Source organism: Salmo trutta, chromosome 16 (assembly GCF_901001165.1).
Source record: "Salmo trutta chromosome 16, fSalTru1.1, whole genome shotgun sequence".
NCBI classification, from domain to species: domain Eukaryota; kingdom Metazoa; phylum Chordata; class Actinopteri; order Salmoniformes; family Salmonidae; genus Salmo; species Salmo trutta.
In genome coordinates this window covers 58,358,510-58,372,623 of record NC_042972.1, presented here as the reverse complement: position 1 = coordinate 58,372,623, position 14,114 = coordinate 58,358,510, and the positions used below count along the sequence as shown (strand labels likewise).

The following is a 14,114-nucleotide window of genomic DNA, read 5'->3' as shown; positions in this document are numbered from 1 at the left end:
TTCGTTTTCTTGGGCACAGGGACTATGGTGGTCTGTTTGAAACATGTTAGGGGTATTTTAGATTATGACAGCTAGATAGTTAGCTAGTTAACTATAACTACTGAAACAGATTATGTCGTTTTGCAATGTTTTTGGGGAAGAACATTATTTGCATGCATCAGCTAGCTACCTTTTTTTTTTATTTCCAGCACTGTCCCAGAGTTTGGGGAAGTGTGTCTGAGCTCAAGCGCAGAAAGTGAGCAAGACAAAACTTTACCAGCATCATAACATACGTATCAGTGAATCGCAGTGACATATGACATACGAGGGATAGTGTAATCTATGTGTAATAACTACGTAAAAACGTTATGAAAGTGTTAAATTATGTCACGTGCAGTCATATTCCGGTCCTGATTGGTCAACAAGCTTATTTGAAACGTCAAACAGGGTTATTTGATGTGTATCTTTTTTTGACACGCAAAGACCCAAATGGCATTCCATAGTATGGAATGTGTTTACTCCTGCAAAAGTGAATGTTTTTCATATAAAGGCTTTATCTACCTTCCCAATGAAAATACGAACATATAGTTTATGGAAAAGAGATGTTGTATGTTTCTGGACGATCCACAATGCTGCCTTGTTGACAACATGACCAAGCGGTGCAGATTACTGTTCGATTTGAGAATGGCGCTCCTCCCTCGCCGCTTTTGCCCATTCCCGTCACTGGCCATAGACCGGTGCACCGCGGCTCAGGTTAATATAACTCCCTCGCTGCCATTTTGGCGATGTCTCACATGACTGTGTCGACAAGGATTTGACGCGTTTTAATAATAAACCAACCTGTTAATCCAGTACATTGCTATACCTGGGTCTCACAAAACCAGGCAAACATAAAGATCTGCAAGCTTATTTTCCTCGCTGCGAATCTAGTTTGTCACTGGTGAAGGTTAGCTACAACTGTATAGCAAGGTAGGCAAAGCATTACCCTACTGTGAAGATGATGAGGAAGACTGTTACGACGAAGCTTCTGGGATCCATGCGAGGGTTCCCAAGCCACCGAATGAACTATTCTGTGAATGCTGTTGCGAGAGGTATTTTAGTTTCTGCGCCTTTTTTTACACAATGTCTTATTAGCTACTTATCATCTAGCTAGCTCACGAGCTAACGATACGTATTCTGTGACGCAGCGAGTTAGTTAGATAATGCCGTGTTTCAAATAACTGGGAACTTTGGAAAAAACGAGGTCCGACTAGGAAAAATCGATTTCAACGGTCATCCAACTCGGGAACTCTGGCCTCTTTAGAGCTCAGGTTTTCCGACTTGAAGATCGTATTTGTCCGATTTTCCAGTTGTTTTGAATGTGACATCCTTGCTGTAACCAGTTCCCCAACTTTTATGCCGTCACATAACATCCGTGTGACAGGGTCTTTCTGCCCTGAATGCATATGAGACGTTTTCCAATGAATTCACAGATCAATGTGTATGCTTTCTGGACCCAAATGACACAATATTATGGTGTTTTTACAGAATTGATCAAAAGTAGGGAACTGGAGAAAGATGAGTTGCGACCTCTGTACATGGATTTTCAAGCAACAACACCAATGGTATGTGGCTCTTTAACGTTAGCTGCCAGCCTATAGCCTCTCCCACGATAATTATACCAAACTGGTGGCATGTCAAATCTGTAAAACATTGCATTGAAGCGAATTAATAAGATCTAATGCCATCTTTTTGAACTGCCACCAGCACAGAATCTTCAACTCAATATATTTTGTCTCATGACTCTAGGATCCAAGAGTTCTGGATGCAATGCTTCCCTATCAAGTTAATTATTATGGTAACCCTCACTCCAGAACACATGCATATGGCTGGGAAAGTGAAAGTGCAATGGAAAAAGCTAGAAAGGTAATTAATTTACAATTAATTGAATAGCTGTTGCATCATGTCATTCGATGATAAGGCTAACATCTTCATTTGATTTATCCTTACAGCAAGTGGCAGACCTGATTGCTGCAGATCCTCGTGAGATCGTGTTCACAAGTGGTGCCACTGAATCCAATAATATGTCAATCAAAGTAAGTCTCCCTTTTACCGCTTTAGTAGTCAGATTAACGGCAAGGATTTGGGAGGGTGAATAATACATGCCGAGAACTGCCAGCTGATGGAAAGATTAAGACATAAGAATGAGCTAAGGTCAGTCAACTGTTCTGCTGTGTAATTTATTTGTAAATGAGGATACATGCTAACAATTAAGAGGAAAAGGAACTGAGTGGTTGTTTTTGTTTCTTCATACAATGCATTCCTCCTAGGGTGTGGCCCGATTTTACAAATCCAAGAAGAAGCATGTGATCACCACTCAGACGGAGCATAAGTGTGTGCTGGACTCCTGTCGAGTCTTGGAGGCAGAGGGCTTTGACATAACCTATCTTCCCGTGAAGACTAATGGCTTGGTTGACCTACAGGCAAGCTCAATTGTTTGGTTGTTTTATCTAAATGTGGCAGACGTGCTATGTTTTATACAGCCCCATTATATGAATCCACTCCACAATCTGCTCTTGTACCAAGAATAAGATAAATTGTTAAGTTCTCATGGCCTATTTCTTCAATACGTTTGCATGTCTTGAATACCTCACATGCTGATATAAAAATATTGCTATTTTTTACAGCTACTGGAGGAAACAATTCGTCAAGACACAAGTTTGGTGTCTGTGATGACTGTGAACAATGAGATTGGTGTGAGGCAGCCTGTCGAAGACATAGGTAACCTTTTTAGCCTAAATAGATTCAGAAGTATATCCACTATGAAATTGAGACATTTCGTTTTATCTTTGTTTTATCTTTATTAATCCGCTATTATTTTCACACACACTTCTCCAGGTCGAATCTGCCGGTCAAGGAACGTGTTCTTCCACACTGATGCAGCTCAAGCTGTGGGAAAAATCCCCATCAATGTATCTGACTGGAAGGTAGACCTGATGTCCATCAGCGGGCACAAAATATATGGTCCCAAAGGTACATTGTTGAATATCAGATACTATCAGGGTTGGGGTCAATTCCATTTTAATTTAGGAACAACACTGAAATTCCTGTTTTCATCACTGAAAAGCAAGGAGAGAAAATGTAATTGGTATGTCGGTTTAATTCCTGAATTGATATGGAATTGACCCCAAGCCTGACTATTACATTGAGTGAACTCTTTTGTCCAGCCACATATTAAACTCCTTTAACCTCCTAGTCAACAAACAGTGGAATCGCGTGGCGCAAAATACAAATACCTCAAAAATGCTTTAACTTTAATTTCTCAAACATATGACTATTTTACACCATTTTTAAAGACAAGACTCTCGTTAATCTAACCACATTGTCCGATTTCAAAAAGGCTTTACAGCGAAAGCAAAACATTAGATTATGTCAGGAGAGTACCCTGCCAAAAATAATCACACAGCCATTTTCAAAGCAAGCATATATGTCACAAAAACCAAACCACAGCTAAATGCAGCCCTAACCTTTGATGAGCTTCATCAGATGACACTCCTAGGACATTATGTTATACAATACATGCCTGTTTTGTTCAATCAAGTTCATATTTATATAAAAAAAACAGCTCTTTACATTAGCATGTGATGTTCAGAACTAGCATACCCACCGCAAACTTCCGGTGAATTTACTAAATTACTCACGATTAACGTTCACAAAATACATAACAATTATTTTAAGAATTATAGATCCAGAACTCCTTTATGCAATCGCGGTGTCAGATTTTAAATAGCTTTTCGGCGAAAGCACATTTTGCAATATTCTGAGTACATATCACGGCTAGCTAAATCGGGTACGTTTTTTATCCGGCCGTGCAAATACTGCCCCCTAGCCCCAACAGGTTAATTAAATTTACATTTAGTCATTTAGCAGACGCTCTTATCCAGAGTGACTTAGAGTAGTGAATGCGTACATTTCCCCCCCCCCCCGTACTGGTCCCCCGTGGGAATCGAACCCACAACCCTGGCGTTGCAAACACCATGCTCTACCAACTGAGCCACACGGGACCTAATTGTTGGTGTTTATGTAAGAACTGTGTGAGCAATTGAGTGACCTATAAATAATTACAAGTGAAGTATGTTTATGATTTGACAGGGGTCGGGGCACTGTATGTGCGGCGCCGGCCCCGGGTTCGAATGGAGCCACTGCAGAATGGTGGAGGCCAGGAGAGGGGGCTTCGCTCAGGGACAGTGCCCACTCCTCTGGCTGTGGGACTGGGAGCAGCCTGTGATATAGCCCAGCAGGAGCTAGAGGTAGACAACTCATTATTGCCTGAAACAAACTTACACAGGATGTTGTTCATCAATGCTTGCTTCTGTTTGTTTTTACTGTTTTTTTATTTTATTTTACTTGAGCTCAAAAGACATCGGAAAAAACAGTCGGAATGTTGAGGCTTGCACAGCAAACTGATAATGTTCTTTTATTAGACCAATCCCCACTGGATTATATGAAAGGTTCCATCATATTTTTTGCTGCATGTTGTGTTGATGGGTAAATTAGAAGTGTTTACTGTCGTAGTAGTGTATTCCTTATAGTGAAAGAATAAGTTAACTTATTATTATTTTTGTTGCTTATTGATCTTTTCTCCTTTCCAGTATGATCACAGCCGGGTGTCCATGTTGGCAAACCGCCTTGTGCGCAAAATCATGTCAGAGATCCCTGATGTTGTGATGAATGGTGATCCAGAGCAAAGATACCCAGGTGAAGCGCAGAGCAAGGGATTTGTGGACAGAATAATAGACACAGGCATATAAGTGGGTGGAAGTGGAATTCATATTTTTCATAATAATCATTAGATGTAATTGGCTGGTAATCTGTTAAATAAGTCCCTTTATTCCTTATGAGTTGTGTATGAGTTAAATCAAGTACTGTGCTGTACATTATCATAATCACATTAGAGCAATAGTATTTTGCATATGCCTACAGATGAAGTGAAACGCATACGTTTGTGGATTGTACTTTAGTCAGTTGATGAATTGGTGAAGAATTCCTTAAATGTTGATGCTCTATTATTAACTTGAATCTTTGTCTGACACAGGATGCATTAATTTGTCCTTTGCCTACGTGGAGGGAGAGAGTCTGTTGATGGCCCTGAAGGATGTTGCTCTATCATCCGGCAGGTCAGTAGCAAATAAAGAGTTATTAGATGCTTTTATTTATATACAGTACCAGTCAAAAGTTCGGACACCTACTCATTCCAGTGTTTTTCTTTATTTTTACCATTTTCTACATTGTAGAATAATAGTGAAGACATCAAAACTATGAAATAACACACATGGAATCATGTAGTCACCAAAAGTGTTAAACAAATCAAAATATATTTGAGATTCTTCAAAGTAGCCACCATTTGCCTTGATGACAGCTTTGTACACTCTTGGCATTCTCTCAACCAGCTTCATGAGGAAGCCGGAATGCATTTCGATTAACAGGTGTGCCTTGTTAGTTTGTGGAATTCCTTTCCTTAATGCGTTTGAGCCAATCAGTTGTGTTGTGATAAGGTAGGGGTGGTATACAGATGATAGTCCTATTTGGTAAAATGCCAAGTCCATATTATGGCAATAACAGCTCAAATAAGCAAAGAGAAACGACAGTCCATCATTACTTTAAGACATGAAGGTCAGTCTATCTGGAAAATGTATCCTGCAGAGAGGATCAGTTCATTAGAGTTACCAGCCTCTGAAATTGCAGCCCAAATAAATGCTTCAGAGTTCAAGTAACAGACATCTCAACATCAACTGTTCAGAGGTGACTGCGTGAATCAGGCCTTAATGGTCGAATTGCTGCAAAGACACCACTACTAAAGGACACCAATAAGAAGAAGAGACTTGCTTGGGCCAAGAATACACGAGCAATGGACATTAGATAGGTGGAAATCTGTCCTTTTGGTCTGAGTCCAAGTTTGAGATTTTTGGTTCCAACCACCGTGTCTTTGTGAGATGCAGAGTAGGTGAACGGATGATCTCCGCATGTGTGGTTCCCACCATGAAGCATGGAGGATGAGGTATGATGACACTTAACCAGCATGACTACCACAGCATTCTGCAGTGATACGCCGTCTCATCTGGTTTGCGCTTAGTGGGACTATCCATTTTTTAAATTTTATATATATATATTTTTTTATATATATTTTTTTATATATCACACACACACTTGAAGTCGGAAGTTTACATACACTTAGGTTGGAGTCATTAAAACTAGTTTTTCAACCACTCCACAAATTTCTTGTTAACAAACCATAGTTTTGGCAAGTCGGTTAGGACATCTACTTTGTGCATGACACAAGTCATTTTTCCAACAATTGTTTACAGACAGATTATTACTTATAATTCACTGTATCACAATTCCAGTGGGTCAGAAGTTTACATACACTAAGTTGACTGTGCCTTTAAACAGCTTAAACAGAAAATTATGTCATGGCTTTAGAAGCTTCTGATAGGCTAATTGACATCATTTGAGTCAATTGGAGGTGTACCTGTGGATGTATTTCAAGGCCTACCTTCAAACTCGATGCCTTTATGCCTGACGTCATGGGAAAATCAAAAGAAATCAGCCAAGACCTCAGAAAAAATATTAAAGAGCTCCACATGTCTGGTTCACCCTTGGGAGCAATTTCCAAACGCCTGAAGGTACCACGTTCACCTGTACATACAATAGTACGCAAGTATAAACACCATGGGACCACGCAGCCGTCATTCCACTCAGGAAGGAGACGCATTATGTCTCCTAGAGATGAATGTACTTTGGTGCGAGAAGTGCAGATCAATCCCAGAACAACAGCAAAGGACCTTGTGAAGATGCTGGAGGAAACAGGTACAAAAGTATCTCTATCCACAGTGAAATGAGTCCTATATCGACATAACCTTAAAGGCCGCTCTTCAAGGAAGAACAAAGCCAGACTACGGTTTGCAACTGCACATGGGGACAAAGATAGTGCTTTTTGGAGAAATGTCCTCTGGTCTGATGAAACAAAAATAGAACTGTTTGGCCATAATGACCATCGTTATGTTTGGAGGCAGAAGGGGGAGGCTTGCAAGCGGAAGAACACCATCCCAACCATGAAGCACGGGGGTGGCAGCATCATGTTGTGGGGGTGCTTTGCTGCAGGAGGGACTGGAGCTCTTCACAAAATAGATGGCTTCATGAGGAAGGAATATTATGTGGATATATTAAAGCAACATCTCAAGACATCAGTCAGGAAGTTAAAGCTTGGTCGTAAATGGGTCTTCCAAATGGACACTGACCCCAAGCATACTTCCAAAGTTGTGGCAAAATGGCCAAAGGACAACAAAGTCAAGGTATTGGAGTGGCCATCATAAAGCCCTGACCTCAATACTATAGAAAATGTTACACCAGCTCTGTCAGGAGGAATGGGCCAAAATTCATATACACTGCTCAAAAAAATAAAGGGAACACTTAAACAACACATCCTAGATCTGAATGACAGAAATAATCTTATTAAATACTTTTTTCTTTACATACTTGAATGTGCTGACAACAAAATCACAAAAATAATCAATGGAAATCCAATTTATCAACCCATGGAGGTCTGGATTTGGCTGATCCAACTTTTATGTAATGTCCTTAAAACAAGTCAAAATGAGGCTCAGTAGTGTGTGTGTGGCCTCCACGTGCCTGTATGACCTCCCTACAACGCCTGGGAATGCTCCTGATGAGCTGGCGGATGGTCTCCTGAGGGATCTCCTCCCAGACCTGGACTAAAGCATCTGCCAACTCCTGGACAGTCTGTGGTGCAACGTGGCGTTGGTGGATGGAGCGAGACATGATATCCCAGATGTGCTCAATTGGATTCAGGTCTGGGGAACGGGCGGGCCAGTCCATAGCATCAATGCATTCCTCTTGCAGGAACTGCTGACACACTCCAGCCACATGAGGTCTAGCATTGTCTTGCATTAGGAGGAACCCAGGGCCAACCGCACCAGCATATGGTCTCACAAGGGGTCTGAGGATCTCATCTCGGTACCTAATGGCAGTCAGGCTACCTCTGGCGAGCACATGGAGGGCTGTGCGGCCCCCCAACGAAATGCCACCCCACACCATGACTGACCCACTGCCAAACCGGTCATGCTGGAGGATGTTGCAGGCAGCAGAACGTTCTCCACGGCATATCCAGACTCTGTCACGTCTGTCACATGCTCAGTGTGAACCTGCTTTGATCTGTGAAGAGCACAGGGCGCCAGTGGCGAATTTGCCAATCTTGGTGTTCTCTGGCAAATGCCAAACGTCCTGCACGGTGTTGGGCTGTAAGCACAACCCCCACCTGTGGACGTCGGGCCCTCATACCACCCTCATGGAGTCTGTTTCTGACCGTTTGCGCAGACACATGCACATTTGTGGCCTGCTGGAGGTCATTTTGCAGGGCTCTGGCAGTACTCCTCCTGCTCCTCCTTGCACAAAGGCGGAGGTAGCGGTCCTGCTGCTGGGTTGTTGCCCTCCTACGGCCTCCTCCACGTCTCCTGATGTACTGGCCTGTCTCCTGGTAGCGCCTCCATGCTCTGGCCACTACGCTGACAGACACAGCAAGCCTTCTTGCCACAGCTCGCATTGATGTGCCATCCTGGATGAGCTGCACTACCTGAGCCACTTGTGTGGGTTGTAGACTCCGTCTCATGCTACCATTAGAGTGAAAGCACCGCCAGCATTCAAAAGTGACCAAAACATCAGCCAGGAAGCATAGGAACTGAGAAGTGGTCTGTGGTCACCACCTGCAGAACCACTCCTTTATTGGGGGTGTCTTGCTAATTGCCTATAATTTTCACCTGTTGTCTATTCCATTTGCACAACAGCATGTGAAATTCATTGTCAATCAGTGTTGCTTCCTAAGTGGACAGTTTGATTTCACAGAAGTGTGATTGACTTGGAGTTACATTGTGTTGTTTAAGTGTTCCCTTTATTTTTTTGAGCAGTGTATTTTTAAACCTGCATATTTAGTTAATATTGCCTGCTAACAAGAATTTATTTTAACTAGGGAAATTGTGTCACTTCTCTTGCGTTCTGTGCAACAGAGTCATGGTATATTCAGCCGTTTGGGCCGACTGGCTCTTTGCGAACTGAAGACTATTTCTTCCTAACAAATACAGCTTAATCGTTGCATGACTGTACCTAACCATAAACATCAAAGCCTTTCTTAAAATCAATACACAGAAGTATATATTTTTAAACCTGCATATTTAGCTAAATGAAATCCAGGTTAGCAGGCAATATTAACCAGGTGAAATTGTGTCATTTTGCGTTCATTGCACGCAGTCAGGGTATATGCAACACTTTGGGTAATTTGTCATAATTTTACGTAATTATGACATAACACTGAAGGTTGTGCAATGTAACAGGAATAATGTTTTGTTTTTGAGATGATAGTTTCTGGATTTGACCATATTAATGACCTAAGGCTCGTGTTTCTGTGTGTTATTATGTTATAATTAAGTCTATGATTTGATAGAGCAGTCTGACTGAGCGATGGTAGGCAGCAGCAGGCTCGTAAGCATTCATTCAAAATAGCACTTTTGTGCGTTTTGCCAGCAGCCCTTCGCAATGCATTGCGCTGTTTGACTTCAACCCTATCAACTCCCAAGGTTAGGCTGGTGTAACCCATGTGAAATGGCTAGCTAGTTAGCCGGGTGCACGCTAATAGTGTTTCAAACGTCACTCGCTCTGAGACTTGGAGTAGTTTTTTCCCCTTCCTCTACATGGGTAACGCTGCTTCGAGGGTGGCTGTTGTCGATGTGTTCCTGGTTCGAGCCCAGGTAGGAGCGAGGAGAGGGACGGAAGCTATACTGTTACACTGGCAATACTAAAGTGCCTATAAGAACATCCAATAGTCAAAGGGATATGAAATACAAATCGTATAGAGAGAAATAGTCCTATAATAACTACAACCTAAAACATCTTACCTGGGAATATTGAAGACTCATTTTAAAAGGAACCACCAGCTTTCATATGTACTCATGTTCTGAGCAAGGAACTTAAACGTTAGCTTTTTTACATGGCACATATTGCACTTTTACTTTCTTCTCCAACACTTTTGTTTTTGCATTATTTAAATCAAATTGAACATGTTTCATTATTTATTTGAGGCTAAATTGATTTTATTGATGTATTATATTAAGTTAATAAGTGTTCATTCAGTATTGTTGTAATTGTCATTATTACAACAACAAAAAAACAACGCCGATTAATCGGTATCGGGGTTTTTGGTCCTCCACTAATCGGTATCGGCGGTGAAAAATCATAATCGGTTGACCTCTACACTGGACAGAGAAACTCTGCCTAGAAGGCCAGCATCCCGTCAGTCTGTACCAGCAAAACAGTCCTGTAGTTTAGCATCTGCTTCATCTGACCACTTTTATTGACCAAGTCACTGGTGCTTCCTGCTTTAATATTTGCTTGTAAGCAGGAATCAGGAGGATAGAATAATAGTCAGATTTGCCAAATGGAGGGCGAGGGAGAGCTTTGTATGCGTCTGTGTGTGGAATAAAGGTGGTCCAGAGGTTGTTGTTTTTTCTCTCTCTCTCTTCTGGTTGCACATTTAACATGCTGATCGAAATTTGGTCAAACGGATTTAAGTTTCCCTGCATTAAAGTCCCCAGCTACTAGGAGCGCCTCCTCTGGGTGAGGGTTTTCCTGTTTGCTTATGGCGGAATACAGCTCATTCAATGCTGTCTTCGTGCCAGCCTCTGACTGTGGTGGTATGTTAACAGCAACGAAAAATACAAAAACTCGATGTAGTTAGTGTGGTCTACAGCTTATCATGAGATACTCTACCTCGAGACTTCCTTATAGTCCGCCGGCCCTTGTCTTACCAGATGCTGCTGTTCTGTCCTGCTGGTGCAGAGTATAACCTGCCAAGCGGTATGTTGATAGTCTCGTCGTTCGGCCGTGACTCCGTGTAGCGTAAGTTATTACAGTTTAATGTCCCATTGGTAGTTTAATCTTCCGCGTAAGTCATCTAGTTTATTGTCCAAAGATTACACGTTTGCTAGCAGAATGGAAGGAAGTGGGGGTTTATTAGATTGCCTACGAATTCTCAGAAGGCAGCCCGCCATCCGGACCCTTTTTCTCCGCCTCTTCACGCATATCACTGGGATCTCGACCTGTTCCTGAGAAAGCAGTATATCGTTCGCGTCGGCCTTGTCAAAGGAAAAAAATAATTCTGCCAGTCCGTGGTGAGTAATCACAGTCCTGATGTCCAGAAGTTATTTTTGGTCATAAGAGACGGTAGCGGCAACATTATGTACAAAATAATTGTAAAAATAAGTTAAACAATGCAAATAAACAAACAAACACAACCGGTTGTGGGCCCGTAAAACGTCTGCCTTGTCCGGCGCTATCTTGCCTCAGCGTTGTACGAGATCTTCAGTTTCTTGGCAATTTCTCAACAAGAATAGAGCCTGTAATCGAACCCACACATGCTGATACTCCAGACACTCAACTAGTCTTAAGAAGGCCAGTTTTATTGCTTCTTTAATAAGCACAACAGTTTTCAGCTGTGCTAACATAATTGCAAGAGGGTTTTCTAATGATCAATTAGCCTTTTAAAATTATAAACTTGGATTAGCTAACACAACGTGACATTGGAACAATGGAGTGATGGTTGCTGATCATGGGCCTCTGTACGCCTATGTAGATATTCCATAAATCTGCAGTTTCCAGCTACAATACTCATTTACAACATTAACAATGTCTACACTGTATTTCTGATCAATTTGATGTTATTTTAATGGACAAAAAAATGTGCTTTTCTTTCAAAAACAAGGACATGTCTAAGTGACCCCAAACTTTTGAACAGTAGTGTATATAAAATAGATTAACAGCTATTAAGTTGGATCCACATGAAAATACTGTACGTTGATGATATCTTCCTGCAGTGCCTGCACTTCTGCTTCATTGGAGCCTTCATATGTCTTGAGAGCTATTGGAACAGATGAGGACCTGGCCCACTCCTCAATCAGGTGAGTAACGGTTAGGAACACAACTCAAGAAGCTCAAATGGATGGTCATGGGATTTGAAAGATTTAAATGTTCCTTTTTATCATTCCTAATTACAAAAGAGCAGGGTCAAGAATAACATGTTGCAGCTGAATGGTATTATTTTGGTGTTTTACCTAGTCTGTTTTTGTTGTTACTCCAAATACCTGAAGATTTGGAATCGGACGATTTAGCACAGAGGCAGAAGTGGACTACACAGCGGACAAGTGCATTCAGCAGGTCAAACGCCTGAGAGAGATGAGGTGAGAGAAAAAGAGTAGAATAGCATACATAAAGTGGACTAGTCCTGGACTACAAATCAAGATTAATGAAGAATCTCCATTGAACGTGCTTTTTAGTCCAGGACTAGGCTTAATCTGTGTCTAGGAAACCACCGCAAAATGTACATGCTGAATGTCACTTAACTAGGAATTTACTGGTGGAAAGAAATTGTAATATTTTTTGTACACATAGTGTTGATGATCTAATGAAATACTTTATAATATATAGCCTTTTAATTTGCAATATTAGAAATGCACTCATAGTTTAATGTATTCATTGTTGTCCAACTTCTTTTTCTCTTCAGCCCCTTGTGGGAGATGGTGCAAGAAGGAATTGATCTGAAGAGCATCAAATGGACGCAGCACTAAAGATAGCCTTCAGGAAACATACCTAAGAGCATTGTGAATAGTAAACTTGTTTAGTTTGCTGCATACTATGCCACTCCTGTGATGACTAGTAATTAGTTATACTGTCAAGAAACACGCACAACTTCCTGACTTACTTTAGTGTAGGCTTATGACTAGATTTTGTATTTGCAGACCTGAATAATTTGTTCCTTTGTATTTGACAAAGTATTATTATTATTATTATTATTGATGCATATATTGTGCCCTTAAGTAGTTAGAAAAGTTTGTATTCATACGCACATCCTTAAATGTAGGTGCTGGGCTAATAAAGAAACCTTATAAAGAACAGAAAGTCCCTTAAAGCATTGAATTGGGAGCATAAATTTGTGTGCATGCCTTCCTGTTCTTTACAAGTGCTCTTAAGTAGTTAACAAAATGTATCAGCTGCTTTGAACATGGGATTTCATGACTGAGAGCAAGTTACAGAATGGTTAATTCATGTAGCATGTGCTACATTCCATTTAGTTCATGGATAAGTCATTATACGTTGACAACATACAACAAGGTTAAAGTCAACAGTACAGATTTCATGTCACTAAAGGAGGAAATTGATCAAATATTTCCCTCATCTCAATGTGTGAATTTGAATGCCAATCTTGTGGGTTAATAGTCTTCCAATAATGGAAATTCTCCCCAGTTGGTTTGTATAGTCTCTGGCAAAATGTGCATTGTTTGTATGAATCTTGCATGTTTTCATTTAAACTGATTTGAGTATTTATTGTGAGGGAAGTATGCAAACCAATTTACATGGCCAGCTGTTTTATGACATCAGTGTAATCTACCACCACCGTGACTGAACATTTACAGCGCTTGTTGTTTCTGCTTTGTACATGCAGCAGATAGCACAGCAGACTCATTACTCTTCCCAAAATGTCTTTCCATAATGTCCAACAGCAATCTAATCTCACATAATGTATACATACATGCATATGTTTGTAGCTAGCGCTCCAATAAACATTTGACTCGGCCTGACCCTGAATTATGTTATGTTGCTTCTTAAATTATTCTACACATGCTCTGATTGAATTATAGTATTTTGACAAAGATATAAAATGTTGTCTAAAACATGTTTGAGTCCACTAGATGGCGGTATTATATGAGAGCTGAGAAGGTCTACGTCACCATTCGAGTTCGTCGCGCGACCGACATTTTACTACCAGCTACAAGAAGAGAGAAGAGCACGGAATGGAGAGAACGCATCACAAAATAAAATAAAGATCTTTTAACAGATATTTCGGTAAGGACAAAAAAAAAAACAGCAAACAAATGCCACTAATGTTGAAATTGTTATCCACCAGTGAAATATAATCCTGCAGACATGCGGGGACTATAGCGAGAATGAATGGTTAGCTAGTACTAGCTAGCTAACAGCGTCGTTTTTTTATCGGCATTTTAGATGGTTGGCCTGCCCAAATGGGGTAGCTAGCT

General features: G+C 40.9%; 1 protein-coding gene across 1 annotated transcript; it reads left to right on the top strand.

Moving 5' to 3' along the window:
- The first annotated feature begins 742 nt into the window (after nucleotides 1-742).
- nfs1 (NFS1 cysteine desulfurase) lies at nucleotides 743-13,665 on the top strand. The gene is made up of 13 exons (XM_029695095.1): nucleotides 743-1,070; nucleotides 1,507-1,583; nucleotides 1,768-1,884; nucleotides 1,971-2,054; nucleotides 2,289-2,441; nucleotides 2,646-2,739; nucleotides 2,857-2,991; nucleotides 4,111-4,268; nucleotides 4,611-4,716; nucleotides 5,054-5,135; nucleotides 11,898-11,981; nucleotides 12,171-12,260; nucleotides 12,584-13,665. Exons 1-13 carry the CDS (start codon nucleotides 977-979, stop codon nucleotides 12,645-12,647), a joined length of 1,338 nt encoding a protein of 445 aa, XP_029550955.1. The 5' UTR covers nucleotides 743-976; the 3' UTR covers nucleotides 12,648-13,665.
- Nucleotides 13,666-14,114: the final 449 nt, after the last annotated feature.